The sequence below is a fragment of the Hyperoodon ampullatus genome, assembly GCF_949752795.1.
Source record: "Hyperoodon ampullatus genome assembly, chromosome: 19".
Lineage (NCBI taxonomy): Eukaryota > Metazoa > Chordata > Mammalia > Artiodactyla > Ziphiidae > Hyperoodon > Hyperoodon ampullatus.
This window is the reverse complement of record NC_136932.1, coordinates 7428579-7452488: the sequence shown is the minus strand read 5'-3', so window position 1 is coordinate 7452488 and position 23910 is coordinate 7428579. Positions and strand designations below refer to the sequence as shown.

Sequence of the window (23910 nt, the reverse complement as noted above, 5' to 3'; positions counted from 1 at the left end):
TTTTTCCCTGTATTTTTTAGGTACTATTGAGTTATTGAATCCTAACTCAGGTTAGCTTATTTTCTTTGTAGCTTGGGCCCCATTGTAATGAAAAGGGGAACTTGTATGTTAAATGTCCAGATGGTGGAATGACTTTTTAATATCTATTTTTGTGTCTGAGGCCTTTCCCTCCCCACCCTTTCACTTAAAAAAATAAAAAAGCCCTTTCCAATAGTTCATTCTGTCACTTTGCTGTACACCGGAAACTAACACAACATTGTAAATCAACTATACTTCAATAAGTTTTTTTTTTATTAAAAAAATAATTAATTCTGTTTGGTGTGATTCCTTAGACATTGCACATTACCTTTTATCAGTGATCACCTTGTATTTAGGGGGGAAATGATGCCTATATTAAAAACTTTACATTCCAGTTGGAAGAAAAACCTGCTGGTTCATGGTTAGACCCTTCTTTGTTTCAGCACCTTACAGTAGCTCCAGGCAGGGTTCTTGTGTTCCTAGAAACTCACAGGGCCAGAAAAGAAGACTATAAAGGAAACTATAAATAATGTATTTGAGGATTAACTCAGGAAATCAATGATTATTTCCCCCCAGGCTACCCAGTGTCTTAAAAAAATAGTTTAATTAATACAGCTCTTTGTTTAAATTTTCCTGCCTTTATTTATGGATTTTGGCTTTTCTAATAAAAGCTCAAAATAAATTATAGTCATCAGTGACTTTGTAATGGATAGAAGACATTTGTAATTTTTAAGTATTTGTTTTTGCTTTTTAAATATTTCTGCCTTTAAGCCACTTCCTAGGAAGCAGTGACACACTAATACATTTGGAGGAATTAATGAATAAAAAGGATGTACTAACGTGCCAGAACTGTGCCTTGGGTCTGTCCTGTGTTTTTTCCTTTCTTGTGCCAGTTCATCATTAGTTCCATGTATTACTTCCAGGTTCCTTATCAGTTGGCACCTTGTTTTTTTGTTTGTATTGGTTTTTCGGTTTATTATTTTCTTAGTAATTGAAAATGTGAAGCAAAATGTCACCTCTGTTTTCTTTCTCATCTGACCCCTCCCTCGTTTCCACACACATGCAAAAACTCAAACCCCCATCCTATACAATCTTTTTTTTTAATCATATATTGAGTTTATTTGTGCTCTAAAATATTTAAATATCAACATGCACCTTAACATTGAGTGATTTCACGGGTCGTGCCCAACACAGAACTTGGACAGGAAATCCTTTGGCCTTGGTGCTTCTGTTTCATGGAAAAACCGCATGACCTGTGTCTGCTGCTTCCACACTTTGTTTCTTCCAGCTCCATCTTTCCCTTAATGACCAGAAGATCAGCCACCCTGGTGTCTATGGCGTGGGCATTCTTCATAAACATTTCTCGGACTTTATCCGGTCCCTGTTTCACAAAGATGTCTAGCTGGAATAAATGCACCGTGTTCGGCACCTCCCGATACCAGGCGCGGTAGAGCTCACGCAGCCTTCGCTTAGCCTCGTTCATGTCCCGATTGAAAATGGGCTTCACCGAGGTGCTGGCTGCAGCAGCAGCCTGGCGGAGGCCGCTCGTCGTGCTAAAGCCCTGTACAGTCTTTGATGTGGAGGTGATAGGGATGGAGAAGAGAGTGCGCTTTGTGCTTTCTAGTACTTTCTCTTCCCTATTGTCTGAGGTGATTTGAGTACGATTTAGTTTGCTGCAGAGATAAAAATTCATTTCCTATTCTTATGTCTTTATCATTCAGGGCCAAAAAATATAAATATATTATTTTTTCAGCCTTGTCTCAGCTGGGTATCTTTATTTACCCAGTTTTAAAGTGTTCCTTTTATTGTTGTTACTATTTTTTAGTCATTGAGTTCCATTTGGTGCTGTATCACTTGTGTTTATAGAATTCTGTCTGATATACCTGTTTAAAAACCAATCTGATGGGGACTTCCCTGGTGGTGCAGTGGTTAAGAATTTGCCTGCCAATTCAAGGGACACGGGTTCAAGCCCCGATCCGGGAAGATCCCACATTCCGCAGAGCAACTAGGCCCGGGTGCCACAGCTACCGAGACTGTGCCGCAAGGAGAGAAACCCTGCGCGCAGCAACAAGACCCAACTCAGCCAAAAATTAATTAATTAATTAATTTTTTAAAAAACCAATTTGAGGGCCTCCCTGGTGGCGCAGTGGTTGAGAGTCCGCCTGCCGATGCAGGGGATACGGGTTCGTGCCCCGGTCTGGGAGGATCCCATATACCGCGGAGCGGCTGGGCCCGTGAGCCATGGCTGCTGAGCCTGTGCATCCGGAGCCTGTGCTCCGCAACGGGAGAGGCCACAACAGTGAGAGGCCCGCGTACCACAAAAAAAAAAAAAAAAAAAAAAAAAAAACCAATTTGATTGTCACAGATTGCTGCTTTTGAAAAAATTGATATTCTCACCTGAATTATCACCACCAGGACAAAGCAGTAAAGTAGATTTCTTTGTTTTCTCATTCCATCTACAGCAGTATTAACTTCAAAGAAAAGTAGTGAATATCCTATAAGCCAGAATCCAGAAAGCCTTTCTGCTGACAAGTTTCAAGTATCTCCGGATTGTTCCACCAGTAAAAATAAAGAACCAAGAATGGAAAGGTAAGAAGTAATAAATGTCAAGTTTGGTAGCTAAGTAACACCTGTACTTACGTTAAACTTTTAGTGTTAATTTTTTTTTCACCATACTTTCTCTAGTTTTTTGTACACAGACATATCTAACCTCTCATTGCCCTAGGACACTTCTTTTGTTTAATTGTATGTAGGCTCTTTGGACCTGTACAAGGCATGAGCTACAACATGAGAAATTCACAGTAGATCTGTCCCTTTTCAAGGTCAGAATAAAATACAGAACTAAAACCTCAACAGGCCTGGAGGCTGATGGTAGACTTCTCCAAGGCCGCCCTTGCCCTAATTGAAGTTTTTGCCTTCCTAGAAAAAGTTTAGCTATTAATTTACCCCAGTAAATATTCAGAATATCTTCCAGGGATGTTGTTCACATCACTATTGATATAAGACAATATAACACTTTATAGTTTTAAAAATACTTTATCTACTTCTTCATTTGATCTTTATAAAAACACAGTGAAAGTAAAAGGACAAGTTCTGGACTATTATTCCAAATTGATAGTTCAGGATAAGAGTCTCAGAACTGATAGAGTCACACATCTCATGACTCTAGAAAGGAAAAGGAATTCATATTTATTGAGTTTCTACCAAGTGTATGTATATTTTCACTTATCTCTCTGGGAATAGTGACAAGTTGTCAATAATCTAATCACACCATCTTTTCCAAGCATCTTGGATTGGACTGAGGATATATTTTTGAGGCTGTGATAATGGCCTGATGGCTGTGATAGAGAATGAAAAGATTTGACCTCCATAGGCCCTAAACCCATGATTAGAGGTAATGACCTCATTGCTGTGCTTTAACCGATTGAGCTAACCACCCGTTTAATACTCAGATGAAATATTCCTCTTCCTCCACCCCCACCCCAGTATACCCTATAGAGACTCCTATTAAAAAACCTACACATTGATTGAACTTCCTCTACTAGACTGCTTGAGGAACAGTTCAGGTCTTGCTCATCTTTAATCCATGGAGTCTAGCTTTAGTACCTGACTCATACTAAATACCCAATAATTGTTTGCATCAGTTATCTGATCTCTGAGGTCCTTTAAATCTGCTGATAAGTATCGTATTCAGCAAAGTTCTAAACACCTGAAAGAGTAGAGGAATTACTGTGTGCATATGCTCTTCTAACAATATATTATAGCTGGCTTTTATTTTTAGAATGACTCTGGGCATTGAAAAGGTAGGAGGTAGGGATGATTCTATGAATTCTGCTAAAACTGGGTAGAAAGAATGAGTGTAGCAATGTCAAAATTAATCAGCTTATTTTCATGAGAGAGCTGATTCTCATACATTCATTTGAAATAGTGTATAGAATTTGAGTGAGTGGCAGTGGATAATTTGGTGAAATTTGCTGACATGCTTTTAAATGGCTAGGAGATATACTGCCTCAGGCCAGACCCTAAGGAGAGATGTTATATGTCAGCCCTGACATGTTGGCAGACATCGTGAACCCAGACTCCTAGCCATCTCTCGTGTTCCCTCTTGCTAGTCATTCCCGATCTCTGACAGTGAGCTCTTTCACTTATGCCTTGGCTGCCTGGGAAGTATGATTAGTCCTTTCACAAGCTACAGTGATGGTTTTCTCCTTTCATCCTTTTTTCTAGGTCTTCCCCTTCTAAATCGCAGTTGTCAGATAATAGTCGGTATATGCACAGCCACTCAAGGAGTCTTCAGAACGGAAACTGCCCACCTCAAAAGGAGCTTGAGGTTGTTGATGTGGAGGAGCAACAGCTGACGGAGTCTGAGGCCCAGGATTTAATGGAGCTGTCTTCTCTGCCAAGACAAGATCTAGGTAATATTTCATCTGCTCTGATGGAGAAAACACTTTTATTTTACTCCGAGTATTAACCTAAAGATATTCTGATGAATCAGCTTTCAAATGTGGTAGTCTATCATGAATGCATCTGTTATACTTAAACCCATTAGAAAAATAGCTTGAATGTTAATCCAAGTTGAACATTATTGCCACTGTTAATCAGTCTATATTGGTTTAACTCTAACAGTTTTGAGGATGGGATAGTCTTGGTGCTCTCTAAATATTTTACTTCAACTGTTAGATGAGAGTTCTAGGGTCCTAGGGTAAAGTTTTAGGCTTGTCCTTTATTGAAAAATGAGTCAGATCTCTAAAGTAAGCTCTTGTTTTATGAATTAATGAATATAAATTGCTATATATTATATGCCTTATAAATCACTGTAACTGAATGGTGTGTTTTATGGCTTGTAAATCAAGGTTTTAATCAGTAAAGAAAGTTTTAAATTAATCCTGAAAAACACATTATCATAAAAGGTGCTCTTGGACATCTAAATGTTTTTCGCCATGTTCACTAGGGTCATTTTAGGAACCTCATACATTCTACTTAGCTGTGCTTACTTGCTGATGGAGTGACATTTTCTGAAATGTTTCAGGGATGGTCTGTTTTTAATTTGGTAATGATATCTGATGATTTATTAAGTGAAAAAGTTAATGATATCATCATGGATGAAGAAACAAAAATCATTTTGATTGTATTTAGTCAACTATTTGTATTTGGTATTTTTTTTTTAAGTTTCAGTGATATAGGAAGTGCCAAAATATTCACAAGCAGCCCAAAGATTTAAGTATACATTTGAATATAACTGAATCACTTTGCTGTACACCTGAAACTAACACAACGTTGTAAATCAACTATACTCCAATATAAAATAAAAATTTTTTAAAGAAGTATACATTTGAATCAAAACCATCCCCTAAGAACTAAACTGATAAATGACAGAAATTATAGAAAGCAGGCTTTCTTATAATATTGCATTTAATATCTAAGGTGCAAACATATTTCATGTTAAAACTGAAATAGGGTAGCATCTTAAAAATCAATGGTATCTTTCTTTAATTTTTAATTTTATTTTTAATTGTGGTAAAAAAAACATAAAATTTACCTCAACCATTTTTTTTTTTTTTTTTTTTTTTTTTTTTTTTGCGGTACGCGGGCCTCTCACTGTTGTGGCCTCTCCCGTTGCGGAGCACAGGCTCTGGATGCGCAGGCTCAGCGGCCATGGCTCACGGGCCCAGCCGCTCCGCGGCATATGGGATCCTCCCAGACCGGGGCACGAACCCGTATCCCCTGCATCAGCAGGCGGACTCTCAACCACTGCGCCACCAGGGAGGCCCTACCTCAACCATTTTTAAGAGCTCAGTAATGTTAAGTATACTCCCATTATTGTGCAATAGATCTCTAAAATTTGTTCATCCTATAAAACTGAAATTCTGTACCCATTAAATAGCAGCTCCCCATTTCCCCCTTCCCCTATCCCGTGGGAGTCAGCATTCTACTTTCTAAGAGTTTAGATACTCTAGATAACTCATGTAAGTGGAATCATGCAGTATTTGTCCTTTTGTGACTGACTTTTTTCATATAGCATACTGTCCTCAAGGTTCATCCATGTTTGTAGCTTTTTTAAAACCATTGTGTGTGTAGATAGATATAGATACATACGTATCTCACATTTTCTTCATCCATTTATCCAATGATAGACATTTGGGTTGCTTTCACCTCTTGGCTATTGTGAGTAATGCTACAACAAACATGAGTGTGTGCATTTCTCCATTTTATTGTAATTAAATGTAATAGGTGAAGAGTAGTTCATTGGAATGGATGTGGCATAATTTATTTAATCTCATTGTACATTTAGTTTGTTTCTAAAACCTTACTGTTATAAACAATGTTGCAGTGAACATTCCTATGACTATACTTACAGACCTCTTTTATGTCCTTAGGATACATTTCTAAAACTAGAATTGTTGACTGCAAGTATAAACACACAAGGCTATTGCTACATAATGCCAAATTTCCTTTAGAAAAGTTAAGCTGCTTTGCACATCTACCAACAGTGTTATTAATGTACCCATTTTTCTCTTAACCTAACTTAATCTGTCTTTTTAATTCTTAGCAGAGACTAGATGTTATAATTCAAAATTCACTGTCATATAGATTAAATTTCTTTCCTCATTCCTTTCAGAGGGAACCCCTCACCTAGAATCTGGAATCAGCCTCTTCTCTGATGACCCTGAGTCTGATCCCTCTGAAGACAGAGCCCCAGAGCCAGCTCATGTTTGCAGCATGCCACGCTCAGCCTCTGCACTGAAATTACCCCAATTTCAAGTAGAAGAATCTTCCAGGAGTCCGGCTGCTGCTCATACTACTAATACTGCAGGGTATAATGTGAGGGAAGAAAGTGTGAGCAGGGAGAAGCCAGAGTTGATATCTTCAACACAAAGAAGCAACAGAAGAATTTCTATGGTGGCATCAGGCTTGACCCCAAAAGAATTTGTGAGTGTATCCATATGTATTTCCCTAATGACTGAGCCTTCATTAACATACCGCAATGGCTTTAAATGGGTACTAGCTGTGAATAACCTATAGGAAGAAATCTGGCAAACAAGCTCATTACTATGTAATTTCATTTCCATTACTAATTTCTGAAAACTTAATACCTAGATAAAGCTATAGCATGGATTATTTTGTATGTATTTAGTAAAGGAAATAATTATTAAATATTAGCAGAAAGGTTATGGTTTTGAGTATAATACAGAGCTTTTTAATTTTAATTTCCTTTCTGTCTAAAAAAGCAAGGAGGTATGGCTGTACTCCGCAGAAGGCATCTTTTCCCCACCTTTGTTCACATCTGAGTGAACTTACCAACATGATTAACTAAATTTAAACTGGTTCCAAGTACATGGCCAGATAGTGGCATTTCTCCAGTGTTTATTTATCTTTATCCTGGCTTGTAACACTGTTATCCAATAGCTTGCCCTGTCAGTTCTACCCTACAATAACCCATCCCTGTTAGGGTTTTGACATCTCCTGCTAGAAACAGGAATTGTTTTGTGCTGTGGAAAAATACCCATTAAAGTATTAAGACCACTGAAACTTTGTTTCTACTTGGATTGAGCATAGATTTCAGACATCATAGGAAATTTATCTCCCCTTAATTAATCACCATCAATTAATCATTAATTGAGCGAAGATTTCTTTAAAACCATGATAACACACCAGAGTATCAAACAGATTCAATAGTGGATGCTATTTATTGCACACTGAGAAATGATTCAGTCATTCTTAAGTATCTTTCTTAATATATCCTTCCTGGAATAGAAACCATTTCTCATCCTAGCTTCTCCATAGGTTAGCAGCTCAGCATGACCTCTGTGACCAGATGTGTCCCACTACTAAAAGGGCAAAGTAAGCTGTGTCTGCCCTAGTAGATACAATGAATAAATTCTCATCAATAATGCCAGAATTCTCATCTCACAACCATGTGCCCAGAACAGCTATTTGCTCTAAAAATTCATACCTATGTCTGTTTATATTGCTCTTGATCTTTTGTCAACACATCTAAAATACCCATTTATTCACTGAAAATTAGCATTCCTTATTCCTTTGTTTTGTGAGATCAGCTTTTCCGAGAAGGCTAAAATGATCTAATCTTTCTTGCCATGGGCAATCCTGAACTGCAAATGAGACTCTAAGTGGTTTGGGTACATATTGTCTCTAAACAAGCAAAGAAGAAAACTTTTCAGCTCTATTCAGACTTGCCGAAGTGTGGTAAATTTATTATGAAAGCTGCTGACTGTATTGCACATGATTAATTCCGAAGCCCATATTAAGATGATCTTTTCAGCAGTTGCTCTTCTAACTGAATGCTGTTTCAAGGCTGGGATTTCAGCAATTAATCAGTTCAGAATTGCTAATGATCCTGGCAAAGGGCAGTGGCAAAAGGAGGAGGATGTCATTAGCTTCTCCAGCTTGCCTTTTTCAGTGCCCTGTGGCAGTATGGAGTGAGGCAGCATGAAAGAAAGACAGCCCACCCTCCATTGCAATCTCGTGAGGCACATAAATACTGGTGTGGGTGGTGATGACTAGTAAATGATGGAAATACTGGCGTGGGTGGTGATGGCTAGCAAATGATGGCCCTTGGTAAACAAAGTTATTTACCAAGCAGTAGCTGCTGATTATGTCAAATGTGTCTATAATGGATCTGGTTAATTTCTTTTACTGCCTATTGATTTTTTATTTGGTTGATAGATAATAGCTAGAAGGCTCTAGATTTCTTTTGGGAAGAATATGAGTCTCTTCCAATCCTTCTCCTTAAGAGGAATTGATAGTTTTTGTACTGACCTTTAGAAGCATCTTGACTTGAACGTTTTAAAACTGTCAGCAGGTTGAATCTAGTTCTTAAGCCACATATCTGAGCATAACTTTCTGTATAGGCAAGTTACCTCTCAGCTTATAAAGTGTAGGCTGATAAATCTAAATTACAGCATAGTAGGGTGTCACTCTGCAAAGAAACTGTCTTAGGGAATCAAATGATTTCTGTTATAAAAGGAAAATTAATATTATTTTGAATCCTTGGTTATAATTCCATGTCTGTTAGCACAGACTATTTTAGAGTTTCTTCCTCTGATTTGTACATAATTTTTATTAAATTACTATTTATTTTGAAACTTCATATTAGAATAAAAAGGATGTACCTTTTGTGAGAAAAATGGAGGTTCAAAGCTGGGATAAGTAATACTCAAGCTGTGTTCTAGATGTAATTTATTATAATGTAATATTTGATTTGATTTCAGGTGCTTGTGCACAAGTTTGCCAGAAAACATCACATCACTTTAACTAATCTAATTACTGAAGAGACTACTCATGTCATTATGAAAACAGGTACACCAAGAACCTTTACAGAATATGCTGCATCTGTTGCATAAAACTACATGAAGAAATGGGCATGTTTGTTAAGCATAGCATGGGTGACCGTCTTCCAATAGTCAATCAGTTATTGTTTGATGAAAGAAAAATAATAGTTTTGCTGTTTCCTGACCCCCTTTTATTTTGGGTTAAGATTGGAGAGTGGTGAGCCAGAACGATGAATCACTTCTCCTAGTCCACCCGGCCTGGACTACACTGGGTGAGGGCTTTCTGGGAAGGCAGAGCCCGAGTCCTGGAGGAACAAACGGGGCCAAGAGGGGAATGAGCAGAAGTGAGTCTTCACTCAAAATCTGGGTGGTTGGAAACCCTAGCCCCATGTCCTCACTCCACTCCAACACCTAGTTTGAGTGTGGTTGAGAGTTTTACAGGAAACAAGTCCAGTTATCAGCTCTGAGATAGCCTAGCATGTGAAAAAGAAAACAGTGAAGGGAAAAATTCATTTGTCCCACACCTTCCCCTTTTTAAATCTTAAGTATGGGGCTTCCCTGGTGGCGCAGTGATTGAGAGTCCTTTTGCCGATGCAGGGGACATGGGTTCGTGCCCCGGTCCGGGAAGATCCCACATGCTGTGGAGCGGCTGGGCCCGTGAGCCATGGCCGCTGAGCCTGCGCGTCCGGGGCCTGTGCTCCGCAACGGGAGAGGCCACAACAGTGAGAGGCCCGCGTACCGCAAAAAAAAAAAAAAAAAAAAAATCTTAAGTATAACTTGTGTGATGACAAGGGAGACCTCGGAGGCTTTTAGTTGACTGGAAGCTAAATCTGAGTAAACATTTCAGGACTGCTAACAAAGCTCATTTGAAATTGGGCCTTATTGATACAAGCCTGATGTCCAGAGCAAGTGAGGTGATGATCCCGACACCCCATCCCACCCGCACTGGAGCGAACACCTGGAAGGTGTGTGCTCTGTTTTGAGCACCATGCTTTCTTTTCATGCTGGTCCCTGACAACTGGAGAGTGTTTATCCAGAGGTAGATGAAGAGAATGGGGAAAAGGAATTCAAAGCAATGTCATTTGAAGGACAAATGAAGGAATGGGCAGACTTAAGGGAACAAGACAAGTGTCTTGAAATATCTGAAGAGTTCTTATCTGGAGGAGGAGTTAGGTTCACTTATGGGCTCCAGAAGGCAAAGACTGGTGCCTATGGCACACGGAAGATGCAGAGTGAAGCTCAACTCTTAAAACCTTCCTAACAAAATGGACTCTCTGGTCCTCTCCAGGGTGTTTCTGTTCATACAGCTGAAGGTTCTTGAGCATAGGGTCCAGACTCCTTGGCAGGGACATGCTACCCTAGAACCTCTAAGAGCTTAGGTTTCTACTGTGTAAAGATCATACTACAGGGTCAGAGGATAATGCTCACAGGAATCTGATGCCAAAACAAGTTACCATGAACTAAACTGTTTTAGAGATGAATGTCATTAAACTTGAATATATCTTAAGCTATGGGTTTGGATCAAGGCTGCTGATAGGTGAAAAGAAAACTTTAAAATGCAAATTAAATCTAAAGTAGTTCAGTGTTTAAACTCAAAGGCAATACATTTGCTACTTTTAAACTAAAAATGAGCTAAGATTTCTGAGTTTAAAACATATTATTAAGTCAACCTTCACAACAGTTCAACAAAAAGCTTTAAAAATTGTGAAGAGGGGCTTCCCTGGTGGCGCAGTGGTTGAGAGTCCGCCTGCCGATGCAGGGGACACAGGTTCGTGCCCTGGTCCGGGAAGATCCCACCCACATGCCGCGGAGCGGCTGGGCCCGTGAGCCATGGCCACTGAGCCTGTGCGTCTGGAGCTTGTGCTCCGCAACGGGAGAGGCCATGGCAGTGAGAGGCCCACGTACCGCAAAAAAAAAAAAAAAAAAAAAAATTTGTGAAGAAAGAGAAAAGATTTTTTTTTAATGTGTGAAGAATTCGGTTAGGGAGAATGGCTGTTGCTACTACTGGCAGATGGCCTGCTGTGTTTAGGATTTAGTTAAATACATTTCTCCTGTTTAAAACTAAGTGTTCTTTACTGAGTTTGCTTAGTCCTTCAAACGGGCCTTTAAAACACTAAAAAATAAGCAGAAGTGATACTTCAGCTACTGCTTTCTGAAATACGTTGAAAAGAGAAAAACTATGAAAATACTATATTTTTCTGCCTTACAGAGGAATTAAGAATTGGGGGTTAGGATCCCCCAAGTAGAAGTTCTGGGGGTGAAAATTCATCATTGACATTTCACATTTAGGATTTCAACAATACTGTTTTCTTTTCCTTTCACATATCGTCATCCAGTAAAATAGATCTTCCCCGTCCACGTGTATCAATACTACCGACATGGGTAATTCCCTGAGCACAATGACAGACATCTTTAGCTGGCCTTGGCATCTAGAAGATAGGGCAGACATTTCCTGTGGTCTTAACTTCATATCAGCCTTCTCCAGACTTCCAAAGATCCACACCTGCTGGTTAGAATTAGGGGTGCTTCCAGCCTCTGAGTCTATCACCAGGGGTGTTGGAATCATCAATCCAGATTGATCTCAAGTAGCATAAGGAGCTGGGGCACTTTAGCTTCTTATGGAAGCCCTTCCTGATTTTGTTTTCAACTTCTAATCCTTTGGATGTTTTCCATTCTGCAGATGCTGAGTTTGTGTGTGAACGGACGCTGAAATATTTTCTGGGAATTGCAGGAGGAAAATGGGTAGTTAGCTATTTTTGTAAGTACCATATAATTTCTCCCATCCTCCCTTTAACACCTCAGAATTGCATTTTGACACCTAACATTTTAACACCCAAGATTTTTGCTGATGCTGAATCTGAATTACGAAAAGGTCTTTAGTGGTAACACTAAACTAGCTTTATCTTTAATGCATAGCTCTTTGTTCAGATAGCTGGTGATGTGGGGGAAAATGTATTTCTTTTTATAACTAATAGGACCTAATCTGCTCCTGGTAATGTTAGCATATGAACTAGGGATTTATTTAATTGTAGGCAGAAATCCATGTGCAGCAGGCACTTTTATAATGTTTAAATTAAGCATCAATGGTGTCTCCAGAAGGAAATCTATTAAGGAGCTGTGGCTTTATAGGGAGAGGACCTCTATTCAGTGTTATTTCTCCCACACTCTTATGTGAATCACTTTACCATCTACCCCCATGAAAGGAGGTCTTCTGCTCTTGTGTGACCTGTCTTTTCTGTGATCTCTTTAGGGGTGACTCAGTCGATTAAAGAAAGAAAGATGCTGGATGAGGTAGGTACTCTGTTTTACAAACTAATCAGAAAAACTTGGTGCCATTGAGTCATACTGAGTCATGAAAATTTATCTGCTTCCTGCCTTGCACTACTTTCTGAAGATTTTCCTTGATGATGTGGATCATCAAGCGTTATGCAAGCAGGGACTTCCCAGGTGGTCCAGTGGTTAAGAATCCGCCTTCCAGTACAGGGGATGCAGGTTCGACCCCTGGTTGGGGAACTAAGATCCCACGTGCGGCGGGGCAACTTAGCCTGTGTACTGCAACTAGTGAGCCTGAGCACCACAACTAGAGAGAAACAGGCCCACCTAAATCTTACATGCATACACCTTTATAGAAAACTCTTTCACAGTTGAAAAGAATCCTTCAAATTAATATGTAAATGTATCTGTTTAGAAACCCGATTCCTTCAAAGAGATTTTATTTTGCTCTTTGATACTGAGAACAGTGAGAGGTAAATAAGATAGAGCGTAGGAGGAGGAATAATTTCAGAACAGCCATCTTAGAGCTGCTGGTGACAACAGATCAGGCAAAATAAAATTAGCGAAAGCAGTTTTAAACTATTATGCACTATTCAGCGTATTCATAATTAATTAATTGATGTTTCTGTTGGTTTTAACTTTCATTCAGTGACTTATATTATTGGGAGCCTACTATGTGCTGGGCACCAGGGATACAGCAGTAAATAAGATTGATAGGTCCCTGCTGTGGTGGGATTCATGTACTGTGGAGGAGAGATGCATAATAAATAAAGATGTGTTTAAAATACCAGTAAACACTATGAAGAAATATACAGAACAACAGACTGGCGGTTGACTGGGGACAGAGGTTGACTATTTAGGTAAGGAGACCCAAGAAGGCTTTCTGAAAAGCTTGAGCTGAGACCAAAAAGACAAGAAAGAATTGGCCTTCAAATGTAGGGGGCTTCCCTGGGGCGCAGTGGTTGAGAGTCCGCCTGCCAATGCAGGGGACACGGGTTCGAGCCCTGGTCCGGGAAGATCCCACATGCTGCGGAGCTACTGAGCCTGCGCGCCTAGAGCCCATGCTCCGCAACAAGAGAAGCCACCGCAATGAGAAGCCTGCACACCGCAATGAAGAGTAGCCCCTGCTCTCAGCAACTAGAGAAAGCCCGCGTGCAGCAACAAAGACCCAACGCAACCAAAAGTAAAATAAATAAATAAATAAAAATAATAAATAAATTTTTTAAAAAACGAAAAAAAAAGAGAAAAACGTAGGGAACAAATGTTATAGGCAGAATAGCAGCAAGCATAAAGGTCTTAAGATGGGAATGAGCTTGGTTTATTAAAGAAAAACAGGCCAGTATAGCTGGAGAGTTGTAATTGGTGAATCATATGTAGGCAGTAGAGGTTAGACAAGGGGTTGGAGAAGGTCATAGACAAGGGCCAGATCAGGTGGGATTTGGTGTAAGTCGTGGTAAGGAATTTGAATTTTATTCACAGGGTAATGAGACCTGGAGATGGTAAGAAGAGTTTGGTTTGAGATGTTTGGAAGATATAGGACCTACTAATAGGTTAAATTGGAAGATGAGGTAAAGACAGGAATTGGGGTAACGCTTAGATTTTTGGCCTGAACAATGAAGTGGATGTTAGTGATGTTAAGTAGATAAGGAAGGGCCTCCCTGGTGGCGCAGTGGTTGAGAGTCCGCCTGCCGATGCAGGGGATACGGGTTCGTGCCCCGGTCTGGGAGGATCCCATATGCCGCGGAGCGGCTGGGCCCGTGAGCCATGGCTGCTGAGCCTGTGCATCCGGAGCCTGTGCTCCGCAACGGGAGAGGCCACAACAGTGAGAGGCCCGCGTACCACAAAAAAAAAAAAAAAAAAAAAAGTAGATAAGGAAGACATGGGGGAGGAGCATCCTGGGAGGCCGGAGAGCAGGAGGCAGGAGTAGAATCAAGAGCTCTGTTTTAGGTGCATGGATTTGGGGATTTATATGAGACCTCCGGGTAGAGAGGTTAGTAGGCACAGGGGTACAAATCAGGACTATAAATTTGAGGGTCATCTTCAAATAGGTGACATGTTTATCACTAGACTCTTCTCACTCACGTGACTAGGAAATATTAAGAGCTCTTTCACCTAATACCAACCTGTGGTTATACCCATGACTTTATTATTCTTCATAATTCTCTTGGCAACAGATGTGGTCTCCCCTGCAATCTGAGTTTCAGTAAGAATTGTTTCTAAGCATTCTTCCCCAGAATTCTCCCCAAACCTCTAACCTCCCTAATCCTATTTTTCTTCATTCCCCCAGCCTTGACCAGTCCAAATAGTGATTATGAAAAGCCTCTTACTTTCTTCAGTATTAAATGTATATTTTATTATATTGGTTTCATTAACCGTAAATCTCTCAATGGAAATCTGAGAAGCCCTCATTTCTTTAGGTGGTAATACACATTGATTTAAGAGATCAGGAATTCTCCAGTTATCTTTATAACGGCACAGTATTAGCAGTTTAAATGCTAAGTGAATGTTCTGAGAGGAGATAGATGTTGCAAATTAAAATATGTTAAGTCCCAGTGAGGTGAAAAGCCAGTTGTTAGTTTCTGCCCACAAAGATTTGCTTCAGTGAATTGATTTCAGCAGCTGAGATGCTGGTCATTTCATGCAGTCCACCAGAAAAGATGATTTTGGGGGAGGTAGGGTTCAAAACTGCCTGGCAATATTTGATTCCTTAAATATGACATATCTCCTCTGTTTCCATTGAAGGAAGCTTCTCTTTCTCTGACCCCTGTGGTTTGGGCTTGGTTTCTTTCAGCATGATTTTGAAGTCAGAGGTGATGTTGTCAATGGAAGAAACCATCAAGGCCCAAAGCGAGCAAGAGAATCCCAGGACAGGAAGGTAAAGCCCTCCTCCCCCATGTTGGCAAAAAACCTACCCACCCCTCTGCATTCCTGCCTACTTCGTGGAGATGGTCTCATTCATCTTGTAAGGGGCCTTACAAGATGGCCCCTTACCCGGCTAGAATACCAAGTAGGTGCATTCATTTAGGTTTTTTTAGTTGTTCCGGCCCAGCAGAGTAAATAAGTACAGTCATTCCTCAGTACCCTTGGGGGATTGGTACCAGGACCCCCTGCAGATACCAAAATCCAAAGATGCTCAGGTCCCTTTTATAAAATGGTATAGCATTTGCATGTAACATCATCCCATATACTTTAAATCAACTCTAGATTACTTCTAAGACCTAGTACAGTATAAATGCTATGTAAATAGTTGCAAAAAGTAGATTCAAGTTTTGCTTTTTGGAACTTTCTGGAAGAAAAATTTTTTCAAATATTTTCCATTGGCAGTTTAGTTGAATCTGTGGACGCGGAACTTGCTGAATACAGTAGGCCAGTGGGCCAACTCTGTTATCCGATTTATGAATGAGGGAGCTTAGAGATTTAGAGAAGTTATATAATTTGGGTTTCATTCTAGGGTGCAAATCTTAGCTGATAAATGGCAGAGCTGGGATTTGAGACAGATGTGAATCTAAAACCTTTGCTCTTTCTACTTCACGGTGGTGTCTTTCTCTACAGCAGTGTGGTAAGTGCTGTGAGGGGGATGTACCCAGGCTGTCTGTGGAAGCACAGAAGAGAAAGTGATTGATAATCAATAGCTGACATCTGTGTAATGTTCACTATATCCAGGGACTGCTCCAAACACTCGACACTATCTTAACTAATTAACAATTTTACAGCAACCCTGGGAAGCGTGTACTATAATTATGCCTATTTTATAGATGAGAAAATTAAGGCTCAAAGAGGTTGAGTAAATTGCCCAAGCTCACACAGCTAGTTGTGAACCCAACTAGAAGCTGAACCCTACTAGAACCAGTCTCCCTCCAGAATCTGAGCTCTTAATGACAATACCATAGTTTCCTGACACATTATAGAAGTTTTCACTCAGGAGAAAAATTGATTATTCTAACAGCTTTACAAATGAAAGACTAGAGGCCCAGGAAGATTCAGTGACTTTCTTCCCCAGATCATACTGTAACAGATGATGTAGCCAAAATTATGTCGTTCTCTCAAGGAGAAATCCAGGCAAGATTTCACACCAGCCTGTCAGGCCTGAGCTGGCTGCTCTTGGGTCACTGGCTGAGTGCTTATGCTCCTGGTCTGCATTTCTTCCTTTTTCAAGTGTGTACCACTGGGCATGTCAGAACATCCACATACGGAGCACCTCCTGTTCCTTTATAGAACTTGAGAGAGAACCAACAGAGATGATTTTCTAAGGAAAACTGCTTTGGGAGATGATCACAAATCAAGCCCTGGAGCTCTGAACCCTTGGGGTCAGCCCACCCTCACCCTCTGAGCCTATCAAGTAACTTCCAGATGCCAAGAAAAGCTGCTGGCCCTGTTTCTCTTTCTGCCTGCACCTGAGGGGAGCTCGTGTGAGCCAGTCATATGTTTTATTCCACTGGATACAAGGCAGAATCAGCACCAGATTCTTCCCTCCTTGAAAGGAAATTCCAGCATTTGGAGTTTTGCCCTGCATTTGGGGTGGCAATTGTGGAACGTGCCTGGTCAAAGTAGTGTCATTCTGAAGATACCACGTGTCACTGTAGTGTTTTCTTGTGGAAGAGAAATGTATTTGTAGAGGTGAAACTTCAAATTTCTAATCTCAAAACTAGACATCCTCATCAGTGAGTGTCAGCCTGAATGTAAAAATTCCTAATCTTGGGCTTCCCTGGTGGCACAGTGGTTAAGAATCTGCTTGCCAGTGCAGGGGACACGGGTTCGAGCCCTGGTCCGGGAAGATCCCACACGCTGTGGAGCAACTAAGCCTGTGCGCCACAACTACTGAGCCTGAGCTCTAGAGCCCACAAGCCACAACTACGGTAGCCCGCATGCCTAGAGCCCATGCCCCGCAACAAGAGAAGCCACCGCAATGAGAAGCCCGCACACCACAACGAAGAGTAGCCCCCGCTCGCTGCAACCAGAGAAAAGCCCGCGCAGCAACGAAGACCCAATGCAGCCAAAAATAAATACAATAAATAAATTTTTTTTAATTCCTAATCTTTTGTACTTTTTGTGTCAACATTTGGCTCCAGCTGGCCACCTGGGGAGAACTTTTAGCATTATGAGCATCTAGATCCTGCCAACAGGTTGGAGATGGAGTTTATTCATACAGATAGAGAGAATGGCACAGATGGAGGCTGTCACGTACAACAGAAACAGACTTGTCCTGCTGTCTGTCCTTGTTCCTCTGACTGAGATTGAAATGGGGTGGGGGGTGGGGAGTGGGCATTTCCTAAAAGGCCATCATGTGTTTTTAGTTTCCTGATTTTTCTCTACCCCAGTCTCTCTTCTTTGAAGGGAGGTGAGTTCTAGGCCTAGACAATTTTCATTGTAGTGGAATGGGGAGAAAGAAAAAGGGTCAAGAGAACAAAGGTTACCTAAATGGTATGTATCCAGCCAACTGACACAAATTTAGATTTGTTCTTTGAAATGATACCTAAGTCCTTCCCTAAGAATTGGTGCCAAAGCATGTGTAAGAATTTGCCTGTCTAACAGAGTGGCCACCAGCCACAAAGCTGTTTACATTGTAATTAACTAAAATTAAATAAAATAGGAAGTTTAGTTCCTCACTCACCCTAACCACCTTTCAGGTGCTCATTAGCCACATGTGACTCATGGCCACCTTATTAAGGCAAATATAGAATATTTCCACCAAAACAGAAAGTTCTTTTGGACAGTCTATTGAGCACTGTAGGTGGAAGAGGTACCTGCAAGGTGCAGTGTGATCTGTGTCTCCTGGAAATTAGGCAGTAAGCTCAGTGAGGAGAAGCAGAACCAGGCTTCCCTTCTCGATGAAAAACGACTTAGGTTGCTGAAGGAACAAGGGCCATTCGTAGAGCAGTGTGAAGGCAGGAACAGATGTTCTGGGACCAGGAGAAAAGGAGCGGGTACACATAAAATAAACATAGACCTCTCTGCCAGTTAGGGTCAGGGTCAGTATTGATGTGTATATCAAATCTGGATAAACATCAAACTTCAGCTGATAGTTTGAATCTCTTGCCATCCAAGCCTTTTATTAAACATAAAGGAGGACCAGTTTTTTTCTTCTTGTCTCTAACGAGAAGTAAAATTACCTGCAGAGGTCATCAGGGAAGAGCCTTGACCTGATTGGTGGCAAGGTGGGATGCCCAGCCCTTGAATGACAAAGAATGACTATAGAGTAGATCAAATACATACACACATGAAAAAAGTCTAAAATCCATCAGTGTTTTGGACATTGGGCTGATTGTCTCTGGGAAGTAGCAGCAGAAATTATCAGGTGGTAAAGAAAAGAAAAGGAAAGTTCTTATGGTATCGCTTATATGTAGAATCGTAAAAAAAGGGAGGGGTGTACAAATGAACTATTTACAAAACAGAAGTAGTCACAGATGTAGAAAACAAACTTATGGTTATCAGGGGGTAAGTCGGGGGAAGGATAAACTGGGAGATTGGGACTGACATACACACACGACTATATATAAAATAGACAGCTAATAAGAACCTGCTGTATAGCCCAGGGAACTCTACTCAATACTCTGTAATGGCCTATATGGGAAAAGAATCTTAAAAAAAAAAAAAAAGTATGGCTATATATAAATGTATAACTGATTCGCTTTGCTGTACACCTGAAACTAACACAACACTGTAACTCAACTATAATCCAATAAAATTTTAAAATTTTTTTTAAAAAAGGAATGTTCTTCATTTTTGAGAGTCTCTATGTTGCTTTTAATAAAAACCATATCTTTTATAACTAATGTTTCTTTCTCTCCACCCCTCTGTCCCTCTCTTCTCCCAGATCTTCAAGGGCTTAGAAATCTGTTGCTATGGACCCTTTACCAATATGCCCACAGGTAAGAGACTGGGAGAACTGCCGAATCCAGCACCAGCCTTTCCCCTACGTCATCATCTTAATTGGGGTTCCCTCATATGGGTGAGATATTCCAGAGGTTATTCTATTTCTCTGCCACTCATCAGACAGAACTGCCCCAAAATATTAGCCCATGGCAAAAAAACTAGCCCTGTGCCCCTTCTCAAGAGCTAGAAGGCAGTGAAGAGTTAGGATCTAGGACACGATATGTTCTGTGCTCAGTAGGGTAGAGCTGCTCTTACTGCCCTTTGGTCTAAGAAAGGGGGGGAATAATAAGTTAGGGAGAAGACACCTTTTGGGGTTGTAAATGTCAAGAAAGAATTCTGCTCCTCCTAAGCCATCTTCATTTGATACAGAGGTGAAAGCACAACAGCTGCATAAGCCCTGTGGGCCTGGGGCCCCACATAGGCCCAGAGCAGCGGAAGACCCTTGATGAACATTTTCTAATTAAATTTGACACTGAATGTGATGTTATGTTGAGGAGTGCTATGTGGCTCAGCTCAGAAGTTGTGAGGCCCTGAGGCCCTGGGGTGTGTCTAGATTTGGTTCGTTCTTTTCCAAACAAAGGCTACCCACCTTTGCCGCTGTACCCACTTCTGCCCCCAGTATCGGGTCCTCTTACTCCCCCGAAGTCAGCCTTGGCATCTGATCTGGGACAGATGAGTGGCAGCAAGAGAACCTGGCAAAGTAATTTTGCTTCTGTCTTTATTGGTTATTGATTGGGTGGTCATGAAATTTCCAAGTGCCACTCAAAGCTTTCTCAGTGTTTTTGTACTTTTGTATAATGAAAAGAGGGTCTCTAGCAGCTATCATTTTGGAGGTAAGTTAATTGACCTCGGTTCACTCAGCCAAACAGGAGCACCTCAGCAATCCTCAGAAATGGGCTGATGGTAAAGAGAACCCAGAGGTGACCAGGAGCCACCCAGTGGTCATTTCTGCTGCTTTTCCAGGTCCAAGTGGAACATCTCTAAGATCTCTTCTGATTTTTTCAAGTGATTTGATTCCAGCTCAGTGTATAGCCTTTCCCCACTGATGTGCTGAGTCTCTGTCCAGGATGACTTTTATTTTTTCTTGACTGAATGAATTATCTTCCCATCTCTTGACATTTACAGTAATTACCACCAAGTATGGTGCTGTCAGTGGCTGTGATTATCAATTACCAACAGAATTAGGCAAGGAAGGAGGGATGGCGGGTAGGTATTTTTTCACAGTGTCTTAGCCAGCAGTTTAGCAAATTAATGGAAAAGAGATCTTCGATTTTTTTTTTCTTTCTTTCTTTCCAAGTGTTTCATTTGACTTTCAGACCTTATCTACCAAGTGGCCTTACGGGGACTGATAACCAAAGTAGGTAGCATATCTGTAGCAAATTGACTTAGAATTTGTAGTTTAAGGCCTTTCCGTCCCTTTGGAGCAGAGAAACAGGGACTCTCCCACTGAGAAGTCTTGCTGTAAGCCTTCATCCAGAGGAGTGTGGGGTAGAGAGCCCAGTTTAATATGTAGATTACTGAGGTGACTTTAGGTCTAAATGTCTTATTTAGATCAACTAGAGTGGATGGTGCATCTGTGTGGAGCTTCTGTGGTGAAGGAGCCCTCATCATTCACGCTCAGCCAGGTAAGTGTTTGGTGTCCTGTCGGCGGGGGGGGAGACACAATATCCTGTCCTGAGATTGAGCAAGGCAGCACCTTTCAGTCCCTATGCACCCCCCAGTGTAGCCTTAGAAGCCTCACTTCACCCTGATGCTTCTCTGACCACGTACCTGTGCCAGAAGACTCCATCTGTAAGGGATAAGTAGGGACTTGAGAGCTACAAACACTAAACAGACCCAGGGAAGGCTCCTTCCCTCTGACCCTTCCTTTTTGACATGTTCCCATCCCCCTCCTTTGTGTGGTTGCCCCCAGAGTAGTCTGCTTCAGCAAACTATCAAGAAATGGTGAAGTGACTGTCGCAAAAGTCCTGCTCTGATACCCTCAATGCTGTTTCCTTTCTGGGGGTGCAGGGTACTCAACCCATTGTGGTCGTGCAGCCGGATGCCTGGACAGAGGGCGGTGGCTTCCATGGTGAGTCTTGCTGTAAGCCTTCATCCAGAGGACTATGGGATAGAGGGCCCAGGTTAAGTGTGCAGATTACTGTGGTGATTTTAGGTCTAAATGTCCTGTTTAGATCAACTGGAGTGGATGGTGCACCTGTGTGGGGCTCCGGAAGCCCATAGGCATGTACCTGCGTCATATGGGGTGGGAAGAGTTTGATTCAACACAGGTCACCCAGTGCTTGATTAACATAGTTCTCAGCACATTCTAGGTGCTCAATAAATATTTGTTGAATGAACGAATGAATGGCTAAAATGTCCTTTTAAAACTTTTGTTGTTTGTTTATTTGGCATTATAAAAGTAGTGCATGAACTGTTTCCGGTGGGGGGGTGCTTAAATATGAAAAGTCATCACATAAAATATAAATGAGCACAAACACAACAAAATAATCCCAGCAATCCCACCACCTGGAGATGATCACCAGAAAATTCTTCCAGGCCTGGGTGTGTATGTATGCACACACATATGTTTTATACAAATGTGGTCATGCTCATCATACTGTTTTGCTTTTTCACTTAAGATGTGGCAAACATGTTTCCACGTCATTAAATTGCAATGCTGTTTTGCTCTCTCTGGTGACTTTTCCTTTAACAGATTGGAGCTCATGTTAATAAAGTTGCCAGAGGCTGTAGGCTTTCACCAGCAGTCAGTCCTCAGGCTTTTGAGTAAGGTTCTATGTCCTGAAGCAATGCTGAAGATCAGTGATATTGCTCCTGCCTAAGTCACTCTAAGAACTCATCCAACCAGTTGCCCCGAGTAGATTGACTAGAGTCTGGTCTGCGGAAATGCGAATTGACACTAATCTCTGCTTGTGTTCTCTGTCCCCAGTCATCGGGCAGATGTGTGAAGCACCTGTGGTGACCCGAGAGTGGGTATTGGACAGCGTAGCCCTCTACCAGTGCCAGGAGCTGGACACCTACCTGATACCCCAGGTCCCCCAGAGCTGCTGCTGATTCCAGCCAGCCATGTATATAGGGGATAGGGCCCGTCTCTGCAGGACCTCAAGAATGAGCTTAAGAAATGACCTTTTTCCAGGCCCAGGGAAAGGCCTCTTCAGTCCTTCCTCAGCCCCGATTCCTAAATATTTTATGTACATCAGCCTGAAAAGAACTTCTGGCTCTGCAAGGGTCCCTTAAAGATTTTCTGCTTCAAGTCTCCCTTTGAAATCTGCCACGAGCACAAAATTGTGGTAATTTTTCACCTGAAAAGAATTTAAAACCATTTAAACCCCACCAATTGAGCAAGATGCTGATTCATTATTTATCAGCCTTATTCCTCGTCCTGGGGCTGTCCTAGGGCTGTAGGCTTCGAGCTGGAGGCACAGAGTGGTTGGTCTCAGGAGAATAGCTGGTTTCCCTACATTTGTTTCTCAAAACCCTTGTGTTCTTAAAGTCCAGGAGTCAGATCCTTCAATGGACGGTGAGTACTTGGGGATCTGTGCCGTGACTTAAAATCAGAACAGTCCTTGGACAGCTCTCAAGTGTTGGAGTGGAGCATTGGGGAGGAAATCCAGAGGCGGTAATGGATATAATATGAAATTTGAGGGTTAATTAGAGGAGAGGGGAGTCTTGCTGACCCTGATCTCCAAAAGTCTGGGCTATAGTTGCTGGGCTTCTAAAGAATTTCTTAGCACTGATGTGCTCTGAAACAGCAGAATCTTTTCAAGAATTCTGGTGTCCAAAGAGAATCTTCTAATTCCCCATTAGTGACAAATAAAATGTTTATTGTTGTAGCTCTGATACGTAACCCATTCCTCTTGAAATATAAGATCTCTGATATGAATATTTCATGTCTGTAAGATGATGGATCCCACCAGAAAAGGAGCTGTTTGCTTTCCTTGAGGTAATTTTTTTCCCTTTGCTCCCTATTACTGAACTGTACAGATTCATAAATAATTTTGTTTGCTGAAGGAAGAGAAAGTGTTTTTCATAAACTCATTATCCAGGACTGTTTGTAGCTGTTGGAAGGACGAGGTCTTCCTTAGCCCCCCAGTGTGTGCGGGCAGTAAAGTCTTGATTGTACAAAATATGTTTTGTAAATGTGCTTTTCACCTGGAAATAAACTTGGTAGCAAACACTTCCACCAAGTATGACTGTTCTGAAGGCTCACACCTGCAGACTTTCTCAGAGCCTTTTCTCACTGTACTTTCATCTCCTCGTCTGTAAAACGGGGATAATAATAGTACCTACCTCCTAGGATTATCAAGGGGACTTCAAAACCTTATTATAGGGCTTCCCTGGTGGCGCAGTGGTTGAGAGTCCGCCTGCCGATGCAGGGGACACGGGTTCGTGCCTAGTCCGGGAAGATCCCACATGCCGTGGAGCAGCTGGGCCCGTGAGCCATGGCCTCTGAGCC

At 41.4% G+C, this 23910-nt stretch overlaps 1 protein-coding gene and 1 pseudogene across 2 annotated transcripts in view; one reads left to right on the top strand and one right to left on the bottom strand.

Moving 5' to 3' along the window:
• BRCA1 (BRCA1 DNA repair associated) overlaps positions 1–22508 on the top strand; it is a gene marked incomplete at both ends in the record, with an annotated part of 60003 nt that extends 37495 nt beyond the window's left edge. The window contains 11 exons of the mRNA XM_079725929.1: positions 2481–2607; positions 4246–4433; positions 6638–6948; positions 9249–9336; positions 11989–12066; positions 12559–12599; positions 15373–15456; positions 19396–19450; positions 21006–21079; positions 21465–21525; positions 22384–22508. Coding sequence (XP_079582055.1) covers positions 2481–2607; positions 4246–4433; positions 6638–6948; positions 9249–9336; positions 11989–12066; positions 12559–12599; positions 15373–15456; positions 19396–19450; positions 21006–21079; positions 21465–21525; positions 22384–22508 — 1232 coding nt within the window. The remainder of the gene's footprint in view (positions 1–2480; positions 2608–4245; positions 4434–6637; positions 6949–9248; positions 9337–11988; positions 12067–12558; positions 12600–15372; positions 15457–19395; positions 19451–21005; positions 21080–21464; positions 21526–22383) is intronic.
• Positions 1191–1711, bottom strand: LOC307067371 (NADH dehydrogenase [ubiquinone] 1 alpha subcomplex subunit 6-like; annotated as a pseudogene). Its single transcript has one exon. The product of its transcript is annotated as an NADH dehydrogenase [ubiquinone] 1 alpha subcomplex subunit 6-like (transcript).
• Positions 22509–23910: the final 1402 nt, after the last annotated feature.